The sequence below is a fragment of the Oreochromis niloticus genome, linkage group LG16 (genome assembly GCF_001858045.2).
Source record: "Oreochromis niloticus isolate F11D_XX linkage group LG16, O_niloticus_UMD_NMBU, whole genome shotgun sequence".
Taxonomy (NCBI): domain Eukaryota; kingdom Metazoa; phylum Chordata; class Actinopteri; order Cichliformes; family Cichlidae; genus Oreochromis; species Oreochromis niloticus.
In genome coordinates this window covers 31056294-31073479 of record NC_031987.2, presented here as the reverse complement: position 1 = coordinate 31073479, position 17186 = coordinate 31056294, and the positions used below count along the sequence as shown (strand labels likewise).

The 17186-nt window shown below is 41.5% G+C and overlaps 2 protein-coding genes across 6 annotated transcripts in view; both read left to right on the top strand.

The window, feature by feature from the left end:
• Positions 1–6669, top strand: part of ndp (norrin cystine knot growth factor NDP) — a 28930-nt gene extending 22261 nt beyond the window's left edge. For all 5 annotated transcript variants that reach the window (XM_025903560.1, XM_025903559.1, XM_005475240.4 and 2 more), the window contains one exon: positions 2900–6669. In XM_025903560.1, coding sequence (XP_025759345.1) covers positions 2900–3124 — 225 coding nt within the window. In that variant the 3' untranslated portion in view covers positions 3125–6669. The remainder of the gene's footprint in view (positions 1–2899) is intronic.
• Positions 6670–11234: 4565 nt separating this feature from the next.
• LOC100711847 (amine oxidase [flavin-containing]) overlaps positions 11235–17186 on the top strand; it is a 39299-nt gene continuing 33347 nt past the window's right edge. Inside the window, exon 1 of the mRNA XM_019352949.2 lies at positions 11235–11390. Within this exon, the coding sequence (XP_019208494.1) occupies positions 11336–11390 (55 nt within the window). The 5' untranslated portion in view covers positions 11235–11335. The remainder of the gene's footprint in view (positions 11391–17186) is intronic.

Sequence of the window (17186 nt, the reverse complement as noted above, 5' to 3'; positions counted from 1 at the left end):
GCACAGAAGATACTGAGGTGACCTCAGACTATAAAATCAAGCAAAAGCTTTCATATGAGAAACTGAACTGAATGTGTTGTTTCACCAAAACGTTTAACATGCAGTGAGTTCTTTGGTGATGTGTGTGTTGTGTGAACAAGTGCTGTGCAAGTAAACCAAAAAAATAATGGTGACAATGATCAGTCAAAACAAATAATCTGGAGGTCAGCAAGCAGCTGAGTCCGTAGGCTCAAATTGTATATCTGCAGATGAGCAACCCAGGTGTCAGCCATTACTCCCAGGGAGCCATTCCACACGTCCAAGCAACGACAAAAAACAGGAAGTGGATCTAGAGACCTTCTAAAGGCCAAGATGTTACTTCAGCCTGTAAAACAAAATATATTAAATGAATGAAAAAAATATTCTTGCTGTAAGAGACTACAGTAAGCAAACATGCCTTACTGCATGCCTTAGCCCCCCTCCCCCATCCCCCATCCCCACACATATAGACAAAAAAAAGGAAATATTTCACGTCCCATACATCTGAATGGATCAGTCACACAAGCTATTCATTTGACGACAGCACAGATTACTGTGTTGACTCTCTGGATTTTGTCTTTAGGACATATGGGACTTCCTCACGGGAATCACAAATATTTCAGTGCAGGGTTGCAGAAAAGTCATCCTTTATTTTTGAGTATCTTAGTTCTTAACGTAATCACATCTGTCTAAACTTGGACACCAACACTGCTGCGGTTTTAATGCTTTCATTTTGAATTTTTTGTTAATAATTACTTTTATTTTAAGTACTGTAAGTACATTGTTAACTAACAGATCCACGTGCATTTAGCAACCCCGGCTCAAATAAAGTCTAATGCTGCTCAGTTTTAGTCTGAAAATCCAAGCAGTGACTTTTTTAAGTAAAACAGCAGCTGTTGTTGGAAACACTGAAGTAATTTCAGCCAAAATAAGCACCATTATTCCTAATTACAAAAGTACTTGAGTTTAGAGCATAAAACCTCAAATTCAAATTAAAAACTGCCAATAAAAACACCAAAGTAGGAAAAAAGGCTAATCAGTTAAAGTTTTTCTATAAAAAGTAACCACAGCGCCTGTCACTAAAACACAACAGACCGATGAATGCAAGGTTCATGTCATATTGGAGTTTTCATGATTAATCACAGCTAACTTTTCATCATGAGAATTCAAGAATTTAACATAATTCTTTAAAAAAATTATTACACAGATAACACGCATCCAGCTCCAGTACTTTTGCACTCCACCTCCAGTTTTTAACTATCGTGTTCTATTTAATTTTATTCAGTTTTATTTTATTTCTTTATATAGCACCAAATTACAACAACAATCAGTTCGATGTGCTTTATATTTGCACTGATGACATTTCTCCTATATGTATGGAATTACATGTATATAACGCTCATCGGACCAGGGGCATGTCCAGAGGGGGCCACAAGGTGGTACAAGCCCTTTTGAAAATATATAATACTTGTATATTATATAATATTAAATAATTATATAAATAATAAATACAAAGCTAGTCTTGTATTTAGTAATATTTAATCATTTATAATATAGTTCAAAGGAAATTTACAGTTTGTTGCAAAATTATATACTACTACTACCGCAAATACAATTAATAACAATAATAATAATAATAATAATACTAGGGAAAATGATACTGACATGTTGCATCTAAAATAATAATTTCTTTTTTTTTTGTATTAAAAGAACAATCCCTCCGACAGCAGTATATTGTCACTAGATTCTGTTATTAGTGATGTTTTATTTTGCAGAAAAAACTGATAAAGGTGCAAATTAATAAAAAAGTATACTCTACATCTTGAAAATTTGCAACTAACTTTTTAAATAAGTTTCCTTTGGGAAAGTTTTGAGTTATCAGAATCTCCTCCAATAACCTTTTCTTGAAATTGAACCTCTAAATGTTCCTCAAGGAACCTCCAAAGTGAACAAAGTTGCTTGAATGAGCCCATGACGACTGCTTAGTAATGGTTTATATCACTTTATATCGCTTTTAACAGGAAGAGACCTCCAAATAACCAGGCTCAGAGAGGGGTGGCCATCAGCCGTCACCTATGAGAATGGAAATATACAGAAGTACAAACTGAGTCATTGAAAATGGTGTACGTTCACCCGATAATAGTTCATTATGGCACTTGAACAGTGCTGTGTCAGTACTGAAGCTAGCATAGGTTTGTTTAATGTAGCGGCTCATGAGTAACAGGAGGAGCAGGAAAGGTGCAGACAGAGAGGAGGCCAAAGTTTGATAGCCTGATCCTCTGCCAGGACAAAAACAAATGGTCTTAAAGTGGCGACAACACTCTTGATATGTGTGTGTGTGTGTGTGTGTGTGTGTGTGTGTGTGTGTGTGTGTGTGTGCGTGGCCCCAGACAGGACTTTATCAAAGTGGGTACACGGGTGGCGACACACAGCAGCTGGCAGAAGGACATGACACAGGAGTCAGTTTAGGGAGGCGACAGGAATGCAGTGACCTACAGAGGAATGCCGGTCGGACGGTCACAACACTAACCAGGCTGGTGCTGTGTATGTGCGTGTGAGTGTGTGTGTGCTGATTGGTTAAACTCGGGAAAGGTTTCATATGCTGGCTTTGTTCCCTCTAAACAACACAGAAAAAATGTGGCCAACCTCTTTCAAATGTGTGACCCTGAGCTGCAGCAGGTGTAGGAGTGTGTGACTGCTCTTACAGCTTTCTCTCATTTTGCAGGTGCAAGGCCGAGGCTGACAGGATTTCAAGACCATCACACACACACACACAGAGCCCAAACATCCTTTTACTCCCCTTAAAGAGCCTGAAGGTCAACAAAAAATGCTTATCTGTATTTTTCATAACGTCGCCTTTTCCCTTACGTCTTTCTTCCAGATGGTGTTGCTGGCGCGCTGCGAGGGCCACTGCAGCCACACGACCCGCTCCGACCCCCTCATCTCATTCAGCTCAGTGCTCAAACAGCCCTTCAAGAGCACCTGCTCCTGCTGCCGGCCGCACACCTCCAAGCTGAAGGCGGTGAGGCTGCGCTGCACTGGCGGGACTCGCATTACGGCCACTTACAGATACATCCTCGCCTGCAACTGCGAGGAGTGCAGCTGAGCCGACAGCAGCACCCTCCCAGACCCTCAAGACTCTCAAGAGCCGGCATTTTTCTTGGCCACAGACCTTCCTCTCAAGCTGTCCAAAGCATTTTGGTTGATTATTGGATCAGAAAATGGCCCCAGAGATGCTGGTTGTTAACTTGTGAGTGATAGTTTGGAGCAGTCAGATCAGCCTCACGTGGGCCTTAAAATTGACCTACAGCCCTTGGGACTCAGACAGAACATACTATACCCTCTCTATTATGTGCATTCAATCAGTACAAACAATGCAAAGCATATTTCTTCAGCTCACAAGGCCAGACACCACAAACTGCAGCTCCCAGGAGCCTGCTGGAGACCCTCCTCGCTGCAGAGACACACTGCACTCATTATAAGCCTCCGTAATTCATAACACACACGCTCAAGAACCACAGAATGAGAGCTCATTGCAAATATCTGTAACAGCCTTCTCCCAGCTCCATAAAAAAAAGAAAAAAAGAAAAAAAGCGTTTGACGACTAAACAAAATGCCTCGTTAAAAAGCAGCATGGGAAAGGACGAGCGGGTCTGCATGAGCCCTGACATGTGCTGGATCTACAGTGGAGCACCTGCGCCGTGCTTACTCACCCAGTAACATTTTACACACTCCCTGCAGACTTTCATCTAGCTGTGTAAAACATGACTGATGCTGACAGGAGAGCTCATCGAATGAACAGTAAAAAAAAAAAAAAAAGTAGCATAAGAGGAGCCCAGAGGATGCAAGAAGACCACTGATGAAGCTTTTAGCAGCCTCCGGGTCAGCGGCGTGGACTGTCAATAGACTGCCGAGGGTATCAGTGCTCATTTAAAGTATAACCTGTTCTACTTGGATCTTTGTGATGTTCATGTTGACGTTATTGTAACTGCCGCTACTATCACGCCGGATTGATTAAACTTGCCGCTATTGCCTGTAACGTATTGTTAGTAATGACATGTCCTGTGTCCAACATGATGAATACAGAACTTCGCACTCACTATTCATGCTCTGTGTGTGCATTTGTGAATGTGTGTGTGTGTGTGCCGCAGGCTCATTTGCAAAACTTGTGGTCACTTTATTTGAATTGGAAAAACTGTGTTCAAATTGAGCTTTTTCCATCATTAAGGCTTCAGTTTTTCTCAAACCACAAAGAATTAAGAGCTCACGTTTAGAATTTGAGCTGAAATAATGGGTGGTTTGGGGGTTTTTTGGAAGCAAAGAAAGACCATGGTAGTTTGAATTTTAAATGTTCCTTTCTAAATGCATAGCAGTTATCTTCACTGCTTTGGAGTATGCTAATTTATGTCATACATGTTAATTTAAATCCTGTGTGTCTGGCATATACAGCAGGACGTTCTTTCTTTCTTCTTGTTTTGGCTGCTCCCTTTAGAGGGTCACTCCAGCAGATCATCTGCCTTCATCCTATCCCTGCATCCTCCTCCGTCACACCAACCCTCTGCATGTCCTCCTTCTTTACGACCATCTTCTCCATCTTCAACATCCTTTGTCCAATATAAAGTATCTACCATCCCTTCTCTGCACATTTCCAAACCATTTTAATCTCACCCATCTAACTCTGCCTCCTGAGTTGTCCCTCCGATGTACTCATTTTCTAATCTTGTCTATCTTGATCATTCCTAATAAAAATCATAACATCTTCACCTCCTCCACCTGCAACTGAGGCTATCCAAAATCCAAATCTCTGAATCATACATCATAGCAGGTCTCATTACAATCTTGTAAAGCTTCCTTTTCACTCTTACTGCTGTGCTTCTGTCACATATCACCCCTGACACTCATCTACACCCACTCCACCCTGCCTGCACTCTCTTCTTCACCTTGCAGCTACTTCTTGTAGCTTCACCGTTACTCCCGTCTCCCTCTCATTCACACACATGTATTCTGTCTTGACTTCTTTTCTCTTTGCTGCATACCTCCACCCTTCCAGGCTCTCTTCCACCTGCTTCCTGCTCTCACCACAGATCACGATGCTGTCTGCAAATGTCATAGTCAGAGAAAAGGCTTCTGTCCGCCTCTCCATCACCACTGCAAATAAGAAGGGTCTCAGAGCCAATCCTTGATGTAATCCCAACCCAACCTTGAACTACAGCTTAAAGACACACTCTGCAAACATGACTGTCTCACTGTCCTTTTACATATATTTCACTACCCTCACATACATGTCTGCTACTCAGAGATAGTTGGTAGCACTCTCAAAATGTCTGGTCACTAGGGAAAAAGTGATTTCCCAACTGGTTGAGGAGCAGCTGCTGATTGTTACTGGGTGAAACTGATCAAAGAGGGTGCTGTTCCAAAAACCTCTGTGTGATCACTTTGGTCACTGGCAGACTAGTTTGCAAGTGTCTGCAAACAAACACTCTTCCATACAAACTAAAGGTGACTGTAGCCATCTGCTTGCAGCCACAGAAATCACAATGAGGTTTTCAGTGCAGCACCGTATGACCAGCTTCACCTAGCAACAGGAAGCAAGCTCCTGCAGCCATGAGCTACCTGGACTGTTTTTAAGCCCTGCATGGACACTCATTAGCAATCAGTTTCACAGTGACTGCCAGCAACCACATGCAACCAGTCTGGGAATACTTATGTTTCTCCAGTGACTGGCGGCCATCCCATCGCCAGGCCTGTGTGACTGGTGCCTTAACAGATCACTTATCAGTTTGTGCAGTTCACTGTAGAACGACTGAAATGGGTAAAAAATAAAAGCCAAACTTAGGAAATGGAACAGTTGTTTGATGTTCTGCTATTAATTAAACCTCTACATGTCATTAAATGTCTTATCAGAAAATTTAACACTTCAAAAATAAATCAATGAAGAGAAAGACAAACTTAATGTGGGATAAATAATATGTTTTGTGTGAATTTCTTTCACTTAGAATGAGAAGGAAAAGTTTACAAAAAGAACTTTTATTGATTATGAACTGAAGCAAGTACAAGTTTTATTATTATTATTTTTTTACTGAGGTCATAATATAAAGGAGCAGAAGGTATTCTTCTCAAAAACATCGATACAGCCAGAAGTCCCTTTCGCAAACACATGAGTAGCCCCCTAGTGAACAGTTAATGAATGTATGTTTAAGATTCTTGCTTGACTTTTCAGACCCAGAAACTATGTCCATCTTGTATATTGTCTTTTATGTATCTAATCCACTAAGATGGAAGTGGTGGAGTTTAATACAGACACTGGAAGCTAGTCACCTAGAGGTGATGTAGATATCTGTGGGGTTTTTTGCCTCTTAATACATTTCCTTATTTACCCCGTGCAAATCAGTCTACTGAGAACAATATGAGGAAACTGATCTGACTTCTTGTTCTGTCAGCTCTAATCTAATCACATAAACCCGGACAGAGAGGTAGGTGACTGTTGATCCTATGGTCACTGGAATCCCACTTTGTAAGCTAAAACATTTCAGTGCAGTCAGTGGTAGCTTAGCAATGACATGTGCTGCTTGTAATATGAACTTCATCCAGCCCTGAAACAGCTGGAGAAGAGAGGCTGATCTTAAAGGGAAATTAAAAACAGTAACAGTGGATTATATGTGTGCATCATCCTTTGTGCATCCCTAGCAGAAACCTTAAAGTCAGCTGCATGCAGATGAATTTATAGAACTGAAAAAAGAAATGAAATAGAAAAAGGCTTTAGGATTGTGACTGCAGGTATTTAATGGTTTGCTTCTATACAGTTTTGCGTCATAACGCATAGAGAAGACAAATATGAAGTTACCAACGGGTAGATCCGTTTCTGATTTAGGTTTTGATAAAATTGCCAACATATAAATTTTGATGAAACTCAGATTGCTCCTTCCCAGGTTGTGGCACAACAAAGCTAAAGAAAAAGAAAATACATCCAAAAGAAATGCAAAAGAAATGCAAATGATGAAAAACTGAAGGATGGATCCTTTCCCTCACACACCCAAAGCCCACTGTGTGGATTCACTGAGTATCCTGTAAGATTCTTTTTCTGAGAAGTGTGACAGCCCGGAGCACAGAGCTCTGACACTTACAAAGTGTATGTTTTTTTCTGCTTGCAGTATCCACTCCCTGCACACGTGTGTTCGCTGTTTTCAGACCTGTACCCTGTGAAACAGCACAACATGCTGCTCTCTGAACACTTCAGTGCCGACAACAACTGACAGCACGGCCGACTGCTTCACACGCGAACCTAATAAAAATGGCTTTACCTTCCACTCCGGAGATTAATCTGCCTTTCTCTGCTGTCTCCTCTCACTGTGGCTCGCTTGTATCAACACGCACGCGCAAAAGATGCCGGTGGTGAGGAGGGACGAGTAGGTGTAATTAACAAGAGAACTGGTGTGACAGAATGAGAGAAGGTTCAAGGCTGATGCTAACTGCTCTCTTTTCAGGCTGTCCCAGCAGAACAAAATAGGATCGGGGAGACTGTTGTTGGCCGGGTCCAGGCTTTCTAATTAAAGCAGCAGAAATATCATTCATCAGGTCCACTTTCTTCATTTCCAGGTGTAAGGCAGCCTGGCAGGCAGATGTGGTCATTATATAACCTTTCACATCAGCAGACATCACACATTTATTCAGTCTCGAGCCTAATCATAACCATTCAGGTGATAAAAATCGTAGAAAAGACGCATTTCATTTGGACTCGTTTAAAAAAAAAATCACCTCTGTGTGTTTAGCTTTCCATCATAATGCCAGACGTGAAGCATGGACAACAGCCATGTGCTGGAGGGTTCACAATGTGACCATTCACTGCTTGAGGTTTGCGAGCGTGCTGTCAGCACATACTTTACTAAGGAAATATGAATACAATGGCAGTGTAGGGTGTAGGCTCACAGTGTTTCAGGTCTCTTTCTGAAGGTTTCGCTTGCTGTTTCATTTCATTTTATTTTTGTGACCGGGGCTGTGCTCGTTAATCAACAACACAATAAACTGTAAAGACAGAGCCAACCCTCTATAAGCTAATTCTATTGTCTCTGGCAAGCTCTTAAAACGGCAACCTAAAATTGGCAGCACTCTTTGTGATCATATTTTCTTTAAAAAGTGTTTATGTCCTAAAGTATCCAGCAGAGTTTATCTTAAACTAATGTGAGGCTTTGGCAGTCTGCGCTTTGTGTCTAACCAGAAAGAATTTCGTCCTGAAACTTTGGAAATAGCCACGTGATTTGATTAATTAGGGCTGCTCAGGCATCGTTAACTTCAGCTATTCTCTCCTCACTTTGATGTACCAGTATGGTGTTTGCTTTTACTAATAAACAGATTAACCAAATCCACAGTGCATAAAAAGTTGTTTAAGAGGATTGTAATGTAGGAAAACTGGGATGAAATGTTTATTTCCAGTAAAATGTTCCAAAACATGGGTTTTTTTTGTTTGTTTGTTTGTAAAACAAACAAACCCTTTATATTCATATCTCAACTCACTGTGTAACCAAACACTTCACATATGTTAGGCTTTTGTGGTGTTTCATTAAGTTGCAGGGCAAATGACAGTAAGGTATGTGCTTGCTTTTATATTTACAGGTCATTCTCGATAACGCCTAAAATCACACTTGGTTAAATCGAAACAAAGTGCAGGTGAGCTCAGATTGGTTTTAGTTCAGTTTTAGTTGACTTTCATTTTGTGATAGCCTGATGGATGGATGAAATGATGGATACTGATTTCCAAAGAACGTTACCAGAAAAACTCTGCTAATATAACCCTGCTTACAGTAGGTCAGCAGCAGTCTTTGACATTTTAAGGCTTTGTCACCAAACTCATCTTGGGCCTCTGCTGCCCTCTGCTGACAAACCACCACACTGTGCACACCTCTGTTTCCCACTGAAGCAGCGCATAGTGAACATTAAAGATTGCGGATATAGCTGGAGCTTATCCTGCATACTAAATATTACAGACACGTTTTGGAGATTAAAAGACTTCCTGCTATGTCATGGTGGCATTCCCACTGACTCCTTTGGTCTGTAGTTCTTTGTAGTCCCTCACCTGTCCACCACGTTCATACAGCCACCACAGCATTCTCCACAAATACACATCATCATTTAATGTAACAGGAATTTTCAGTCACACACAGGAAAATCATTTAGTGTTGGATTTTTTCCAAAACATCAAGGTGCCAAGGAGCTGCTGACTCATCAAATTGCTTCCTTAGGAGCTGTTATAATATTAAAATATATTTTAAAAATAAATGACTCTATTCTTAGGCCAGAAGAAGTACTCAGAAGTACTACACAAATCTAACCTAACCAGGTCTTCAGATGTTTTGAGAATATAGGCACTGTTTTCACTGAGTAGAGTGCCACATAATGAGGAATTATGATGATTTTAAAGAAAGAATACAGCATCACTAATACATTACAAGAACACACTTCACACTGCGTGATCAGAGAGTTACTACTGATGCTGTATTGGACTGCATTATATTTAAAGATGCTTCTGATTACAGGAATACAGCACAACCAGACTGTGTGGGATAATGTACAGGAACATCTGTGCTGCGTACGGAAGAAGTCCCCAAGTCCTGATGGGACACACCTTGGAAGGTGGTTGAGAACAACAGGGCTAAGTTCCTGTGGGACTTCCTGTTCCAGACAGACAACCAGCTGCTGGCCAGCCAACCAGATGCTGTGGTGGCTGACATGCAACAGAACACCGCAGTTATGATAGATGCGGCAATCCCAGTGGACAGCAACATCAGGAAGAAGGAGCATGAGAAAATAGAGAAGTACCAGGGGCTGAAAGAACATCTGGAGCAGATGTGGAAGGTAAAGTCCAAAGTGGCCCCAGTGGTAATAGGATCATTAGGAGCTGTAACCAGCAGAGTACAGGCACAACATCAGAAGAGCACAGTCCCAGGAATGGCCAACATACAGCACGGAACCCTCAAACTCCCAGGCCTCTGTTATCGCCGTGTCTGCATTGGTTCTCTCCATTCTCTCCTCGTATCCGAAATGTACAATACATATATTTAATATATTTAATAATTTATATTTATTCATTTAATGATTCACAATACGAAATTGAGATGTTAAAGGTTTTTCAAGAGATCCCTAAACTGAGCAAAGTTGCTTGAATAACCCCAGAGTCCCTTGATGCTCGCTTAGTGACAGCTTTCTCTGTTTCTCAATCATCAAGTTTTAAGTTTATGTACAAGAAAACCTTGAGCAAGTTTAGCTGAAACATAACCAAGCTATATGGCACACAGCCCACACAGCACATGATGTGGCTGTGTGCACTCCACACGGCGTGTGCAGGTGAGTTCTTGGCTAATTGTGACAAACCAACCACAAGAGGGCAACGGAAACTGAAGAATACAACATGACGGTTGAATGCATCACGTATGATAATGCTGCTGAATCTTTTAAAGACAGAGGAAAACAAAGTCATAAAAATATAAGGCAATAGCAGTGCCCCTGAGAAGGAGATAAAATGACTATGCTGAGTGACTCCTGGGTATCCGAGATAATTAGTTTTTTCATTCAGTAGTGATTCTGGGAATTTTTCAAAGATAGATAGGAGCTGCCATAGAAAGTATAAAGCTGTTCTGTCTGTTTGTGCAACCAGATGTATTCTTTGGATGCACCTCACCTTCTGCTTAGCTTTGTGTAAATTAAGATGACTGTTAAACTTGAAAACCCAGTGTACCCAGCCTGGTATGATATAATACTCTGCTGATAAGAAATATGCTGATAAGCCTTTGGCCAGACAGTTATAGCACCACTATCAGCAGGAACGTCTGTGCTTTTACAACTGCTGCAAATTCATAAAAAGATTAAGAGTAAACTCCCTAAAGACTTCCTAAAATTAGCTAACAATAAGTATAAGCAAGTGTAAAGAACAAAAAAGAGTGAGTAACACAAATTTGGGGATTCTGCAAAAAATAAAAAACGAATAAATGCATGGAAATAAAACAAAAGTACACTGGAGAAAAAGACCATGAATGAATTATGAATGAATTATATATTTTTACATTGTGTTTTTAAATTCCCTAGTAAAATGTGGGTCTATAGTAAGTAACTATACTTTAGTATTTTTTTTTTTTTTCATTTCATAAAATGTTTTCCCTAATAGTCCTCCATACCCACAGGGCAGCGCTTTACTATGGGTAGGCGGAGCCTGCAGGGAGTGGGCCTGCCCGGCGCTTTTTAATCCAGATGCTCTCCGCCGTGCACCCTGCGTTCGGCAACGAGCTGACACAACCAAGAGGTGAAAGAAGACACACCACCCAGCAACATGACTGCACCCAGCAACACCTACGATGTTATAGTGGTCGGTGCGGGCATATCAGGTAGGCTCCACCTCAGAAAACTTTAGTTTTGTGTTCCGGCTCCGCGGACGAGCTGAGCAAATAAACTGATTAAAGCCAAAGCTCCGAGCAGAGCTGGTAGCGGTCAGATGCGCTTTGTGGAAGGTACTACACAACTGTGGCCGTGTGCGTGTGTGTGAGAAGACGCGGCGCATCCTGTATCCACAGCTGACTGTGTGCAGAGCTGACAATGATGGAGAGTTTTTTTTATTCGTAGTGTTTTTCTTCTTCACGGTGTTCTTCCGTGAGGCTGCCTCCCCTCCCCTCCAGCTCGTCCACCTCTGTATCACCGCAGCAACAGCAGAGCAAGTTGAGTAACAGCTAATCAACCAGCGCATACTTTGTGTTACATAAGAGGACGTGAGCTGGAGGGGTTCTCGTAAATGATTGTTGCTCGCATCCATAAGGCTGACATGTGACTTGGCCCGAGTTGTTGGATTGTACAGATAAAAGCAGCTGCTCTGTATTCGCTCTGTGAGCCAGGTGGAGACTGGCCGTGATGCTGAGGAGGAGTCCAGCAGCCATGTGAAAAATGACGCGATGTGTGGATTACAAACGTTGCATTTGACGCCGCGATAGGTGTAATATTGCACACTTGCATTTTAAGTACAAGTTGGCAATTTTTTCCCGCTCAGTAGTAATAAATAATAATAATAATGATAATAATGCATAGGAGGGGAGGGAAATGCACTGAGCGCCTTCTGGTACTAAATACTCCTTAGGAAACAGGCTGTGTGCTGTTCTTACCTAACCTAACAAGGGAAACCTTTACTATGAGGATAGGGAATGTTCTCAATCCTAGAACGCAAATCTTTGTACATAGTGTCATTTGGTAGGGATGTGCTGATATATCAGCTGAATATCGGTGTTGAGTCAAAAAGTGATTTTATGTCCAGTATTTTTGCTTATGTATGTGTGATAAATAGTCTGCAGTCAGCAGGATTTACAAACAAGTTATATATAAAGTAAGGAAATCTGTATCTTTATGACTCTGCACTATTGTACCTACTCTGTGTTCTACATTATAACCGATCCAGAGCTTATATAACTGTTATGTTATAGATTTTGCAATTTCTGCTGCCTTTTTGGCCAGACCTCTCTTGAAAACAACATTTTAATGTCAGTTAAACATTTACATTCATAAATAAATGATCTAAAAAAGTCACTTTGCCCAAAACTGCTTGTAGCTGTCACCTTGTGACAGAAATGTTCTTTCTGGCTCAGACTGGCTTGATAGCAACTGCCAATTTTCTGAGCTGTTTCCAATCGTCCGACTTGGACTGACTGCAGTCGTTCTCAGGTAGACTGGCAAAGGTTCGTAAATAATTACCCTTTAATTTATAAATGCAGGCAGATTGCCAACACATTGTGGTCCATGTGCAGTGATGAATGCTACAGCATGTTTCTGTGCAATGGTGGACTCGACTCAGTTGGTTATATTCTGGTCATTTTTGAGATATTACCACAAACAGATTGCATGTAGTTGTCAGCTTGAACCATTCAGTGGGAAACTGGTTGCAGACTTTCTCCCAGTCTTTGATGTTTTCTCGCCATCGTGACATTTTTAAGATGGCAGTTGACTGCGAGTGGTTTTAAACCAGGTCCTGTCTTAAATTTAAAACATTTGAATTCATTAAGTCTGGTAAGAATAATGAGCTCTAATCAAAGATGCTGATTGACATACTGTATGTGGTGTAACGTCAAGACTTTGAATCCCTGTTGTTCCTGGCTGTTTTGACGCAGCTACACAACTTTCAGGCACACACTCCTGCAAATGAGCAGTCAGGTTTGCAGGTGCAAAACTTCAGGCCAGGATTTTAGCATCTGTGGCGTTGGTGCGGTGACTGAAGTTGTTTTTCCCGATGTGAGTGAACCTCTGTCCTTTCTGTTCCCCATGCCTGACCGCTGCCTCACTCTCTGTTAGTCTGACAGTTCCATCGACTGCCTGCCCGCATGTCTGCATGTCTGCTGTCAGGCACTAAAGAATTTAGGTCAATGTCAGTTCAAATACCAGTCAAACGGACAAAAACAAATGCTACAGAGAAAATACAACAACACCAGGAGACCCTGCTGGCTTCCGTCCGCTCTGCCTTTCCTCACTTGTCCCACATTAAGTTCTTGTAATTAAACCATTTGTTTGTACTGCTGCCCTTTGCCGGGTTACAATGAGGGCCACATATAACAATCACTGTCCAATCAAAGCACAGATGAAACAGGAGGAACAGGGAGTGCTCTTTGTGCCCCTTCAGCACCTCTCCACTAAGATGTGTGTCTCTCTAATTTGCTTGTAAATGCAATTGTCTTTTTCCTGCCAGCCAGGGCCACGGACCTGGTGGGTTCGTGGCCCTCAAGGTGCAGCCAACACTTTCTGAGAAAACATTAAATGCTTGTGACAGCCTGTTGTCAAACCAGCAGCTGAGAGGATGCCAAGGAAAAGGAGTGGAGGAAAGGAGAAGGGGGAGGAGGAGGGTCAGATAAGCAGAAATAACAGGGAAGGGACAATTTCCTCATGGTTTGCCTGAGCAGCTGTGAATGTGGGAAATGTAACGAGGTAAACTGGAAAAAAACAGAGAGCAGACAAGAATATGTGAGGATTAGGGAAGCGAGAAAGGGAATAAAGTGTAAACTGGGAACTTGAGTTGGTTGTGAAACAGCAAAGAGGATGGAAGTGGTAAAACAGACAGTTCCAAACTAAGTGGTTCACAGGGCCTGTATCTCCCAAGCTAACTTAAAACTGTCATGCAGTGCAGCATAGTTTCCCCCATTAAACTGCACAGTAGAGGATTTAGAAACTTTGGCTGCACTTTGTGGTGATAAACTCTACTGGACTTTTACCCGGAGAAGCTGGCTGTAAAGTTAAATGACTGTAAAATCACAAGATAAAATTACACATGTGAGCACATTAGGGCAGGCAAGGGTCCAAGTAACGTACATGTCATAATCAGACAAAGAACCAACATGCTTCCTGCACGTGTCTATAGCATAGTTTCACAAATAGTCCTTTCTTGGTGTGTGACTGTTTATGTGTGCTTCCAGAAGGGAAAATAATCGTTCCCATTCAGTGCAGTTTTCCATGTTGTGTATACTTTGAGAACATTTTTAGCTAACAAACCTCAAAACATAGAAAGCTTTTCAACTGAAGTGCTTGTCTGTGTTTAGAGGGTGTGTTGTGCTTTTATACTTGTTAGAAGCGAAGGCACGTCAGACATTGGTTCACCCAGCCAGCATGAATCATTTTGGTTCACTCGGTGCATCATTTGTCATCGAGCGACAATATTGTATTCGTGCCAATAGGAGGGGATGCTATTACCTCTACTGAGGCACATCCTTACTTTCTTAAATGATAATAATAATAATAATAATAATGATAATGGATTGGATTTATATAGCGCTTTTCAAGGCACCCAAAGCGCTTTACAATGCCATTATTCATTCACGCTCACATTCATACACTGGTGGAGGCAAGCTACGGTTGTAGCCACAGCTGCCCTGGGGCAGACTGACAGAGGCGAGGCTGCCATATCGTGCCATCGGCCCCTCTGGCCAACACCAGTAGGCGGTAGGGTAAAGTGTCTTGCCCAAGGAGACAACGACCAGGACAGAAAGGCCAGGACAGAAAGGCCGGGGATCGAACCGGCGACCTTCCGGTTACAGGTGCGCTTCCCAACCCCCCCGAGCCACGGTCGCCCAAATGATGTGTGAAATGCTACATAGAATTTGTGATGATAAATATAGAGAAAATAATCAGCTGTCCCTCCAGTGAGTCCCTTGTCTTAGGAAGAAGCTAACGTCATCTGTGGTTGGGAAACACGAGATGGCAAGGACCACAGCTCAGGGTTAGCTTATGGTTCTGTACAATCATCCCCCTGTGAGTTGCCATCAACTAATACTGGGGGAATGGGTTAAGGTGCATCTATTAAGTATTGCCATCCACCCATTGTGAAAAGCACTGTGTGGCCCAAATACAAAAAAACAGCAGCAGTGAGAGAAGTTATATCCCTCTTGGTGAGTAGGTTGGCAGGAGAGCAAGGTTCACATCTAACAAGGAATGATATAGCCTACTGTGATGAATAATGAATAAAGGAGATTCATCCAAGTGGACATAAAGTATATCAGCTGAACAGTATTAAGTTATCATATTATTATCAATAAATGTATTAGCGATTTACTGTCACAAATTGAATAGATCGGATAAGGAGCCTCATATTTAATGATGCAGGCTTTATTTGAATGGTAGTTTGACTGTAGCATTGTGGTTGTATAATAACAACAGTTCCCTCTAGAAATGGTTCAGCTTAAATGTATGTCTGTGTTAATGGGTGTGTTGTTTTCGTTTAGCCTTTGTTAGAAACACTCTAGTTCTCACAGGTTTGTTGTTCTGTACAAGTTTATCATAGTTAACTAACACTAAACTGAAAACAAGGTTTAAGTTAAATTAAAAAATAACTGAGGAACACTTTTGTAATCTTTGAAAACTAGCTAAAATTAAAATATAGAGGAAATATCCTTAGTTTTGGTATCTGTTAGTTTGATAAAGGTTTTATTACAACTTACCTGATGAGACATTGATGGATGGTTTACTGAGACTGTCTACATGACTCTGGGTCAACTGCTTTCATAAGTTTTTATTGTAATATCTGTGCTGAGTTTTTCAAAATGTGGCCTCTGACATATGACCTCCATACAATAATGATTCAAAATATGATTGTTCTGGTTTACTCAGCACAGTACTTCCTATAGAATTATATTCCATTGGTGACAGTGGAGTTGATGCATGCTGATGTGCATGCATATCTGTGAGCTTAAATTAAGAAACACTCCCACTTTCTTAAATTTTTTATTTTATGCTAAATTTTTTGATAATAAGTAAATATCAGTGGGCCATAGCAGCACTTGAACTGGTTCTCCTTCTCCTCATAAGGCCTGGTTAGAATGGCCTTCTTGATTGCAGTGATCTTCCAGACAGTCCAATGACTGCATTTGGTATCTTGCATGATATTGGAGTCTGTCTGAGCACAAGACACTTTCAAGTAAGAATGCTGAATGATGTGGTCACCCTGCCAGTAGGTAACACGAGATAGAAAGTTTCCATTGCACTGCGCTGCACTAAAGGCATTACCAGTTACAATTTAGTTAAAGGATTTTAGAAAGTGCAATCCTGGTGATGGCAGAGGATGGCATCTTTCCGGAGGACATAAGTGATAACTTATGTCCTCTGGAAAGGTAACTGTGACATGAGTGAGAGCTGAGCTTTAAATTCACCAAAAGTCTCTAAATTCTACGTCCTACGTCCACCAATGAGATAGCAGTGATGTAAAAAAGATAAAACTCTTGTATATAAATTCCTAATTGCAGATGGTGAACTTTTAGCAAGAAGACCTGAAATACCAAATGTAAAATCACTCGAAGATAACCAAAATTCACCTGTTTCATGATGTTACAGTGTTGCAGCAAGTTACATTTCACTAGCTGGGCTCACGTCCTCAATTTAAGTTTAACAGCGTTTTAGTAGGTAAAGGTGAATGCTTTGACGTGAATTGAGCTGCGGTTTGGGGAAGGCCTCGAAGGGGACTGGCGATGGCTCCCAGGCCTGGCAGATCCCCAAGTACTAAATAGAAGTGAAGAAGTTAAAGAATAGAGAACAAGGAGGGAGGGAGGGTGGAGCACGTAAACGAGAATGATCAGCTTGCAGAACTTGGGGAACCTATAGAGATGACAGCCGGAAGGAGCGTGTTTGGAGGTGTGGTCCTGCTCCTGAAATTCCGATACATAATCTCT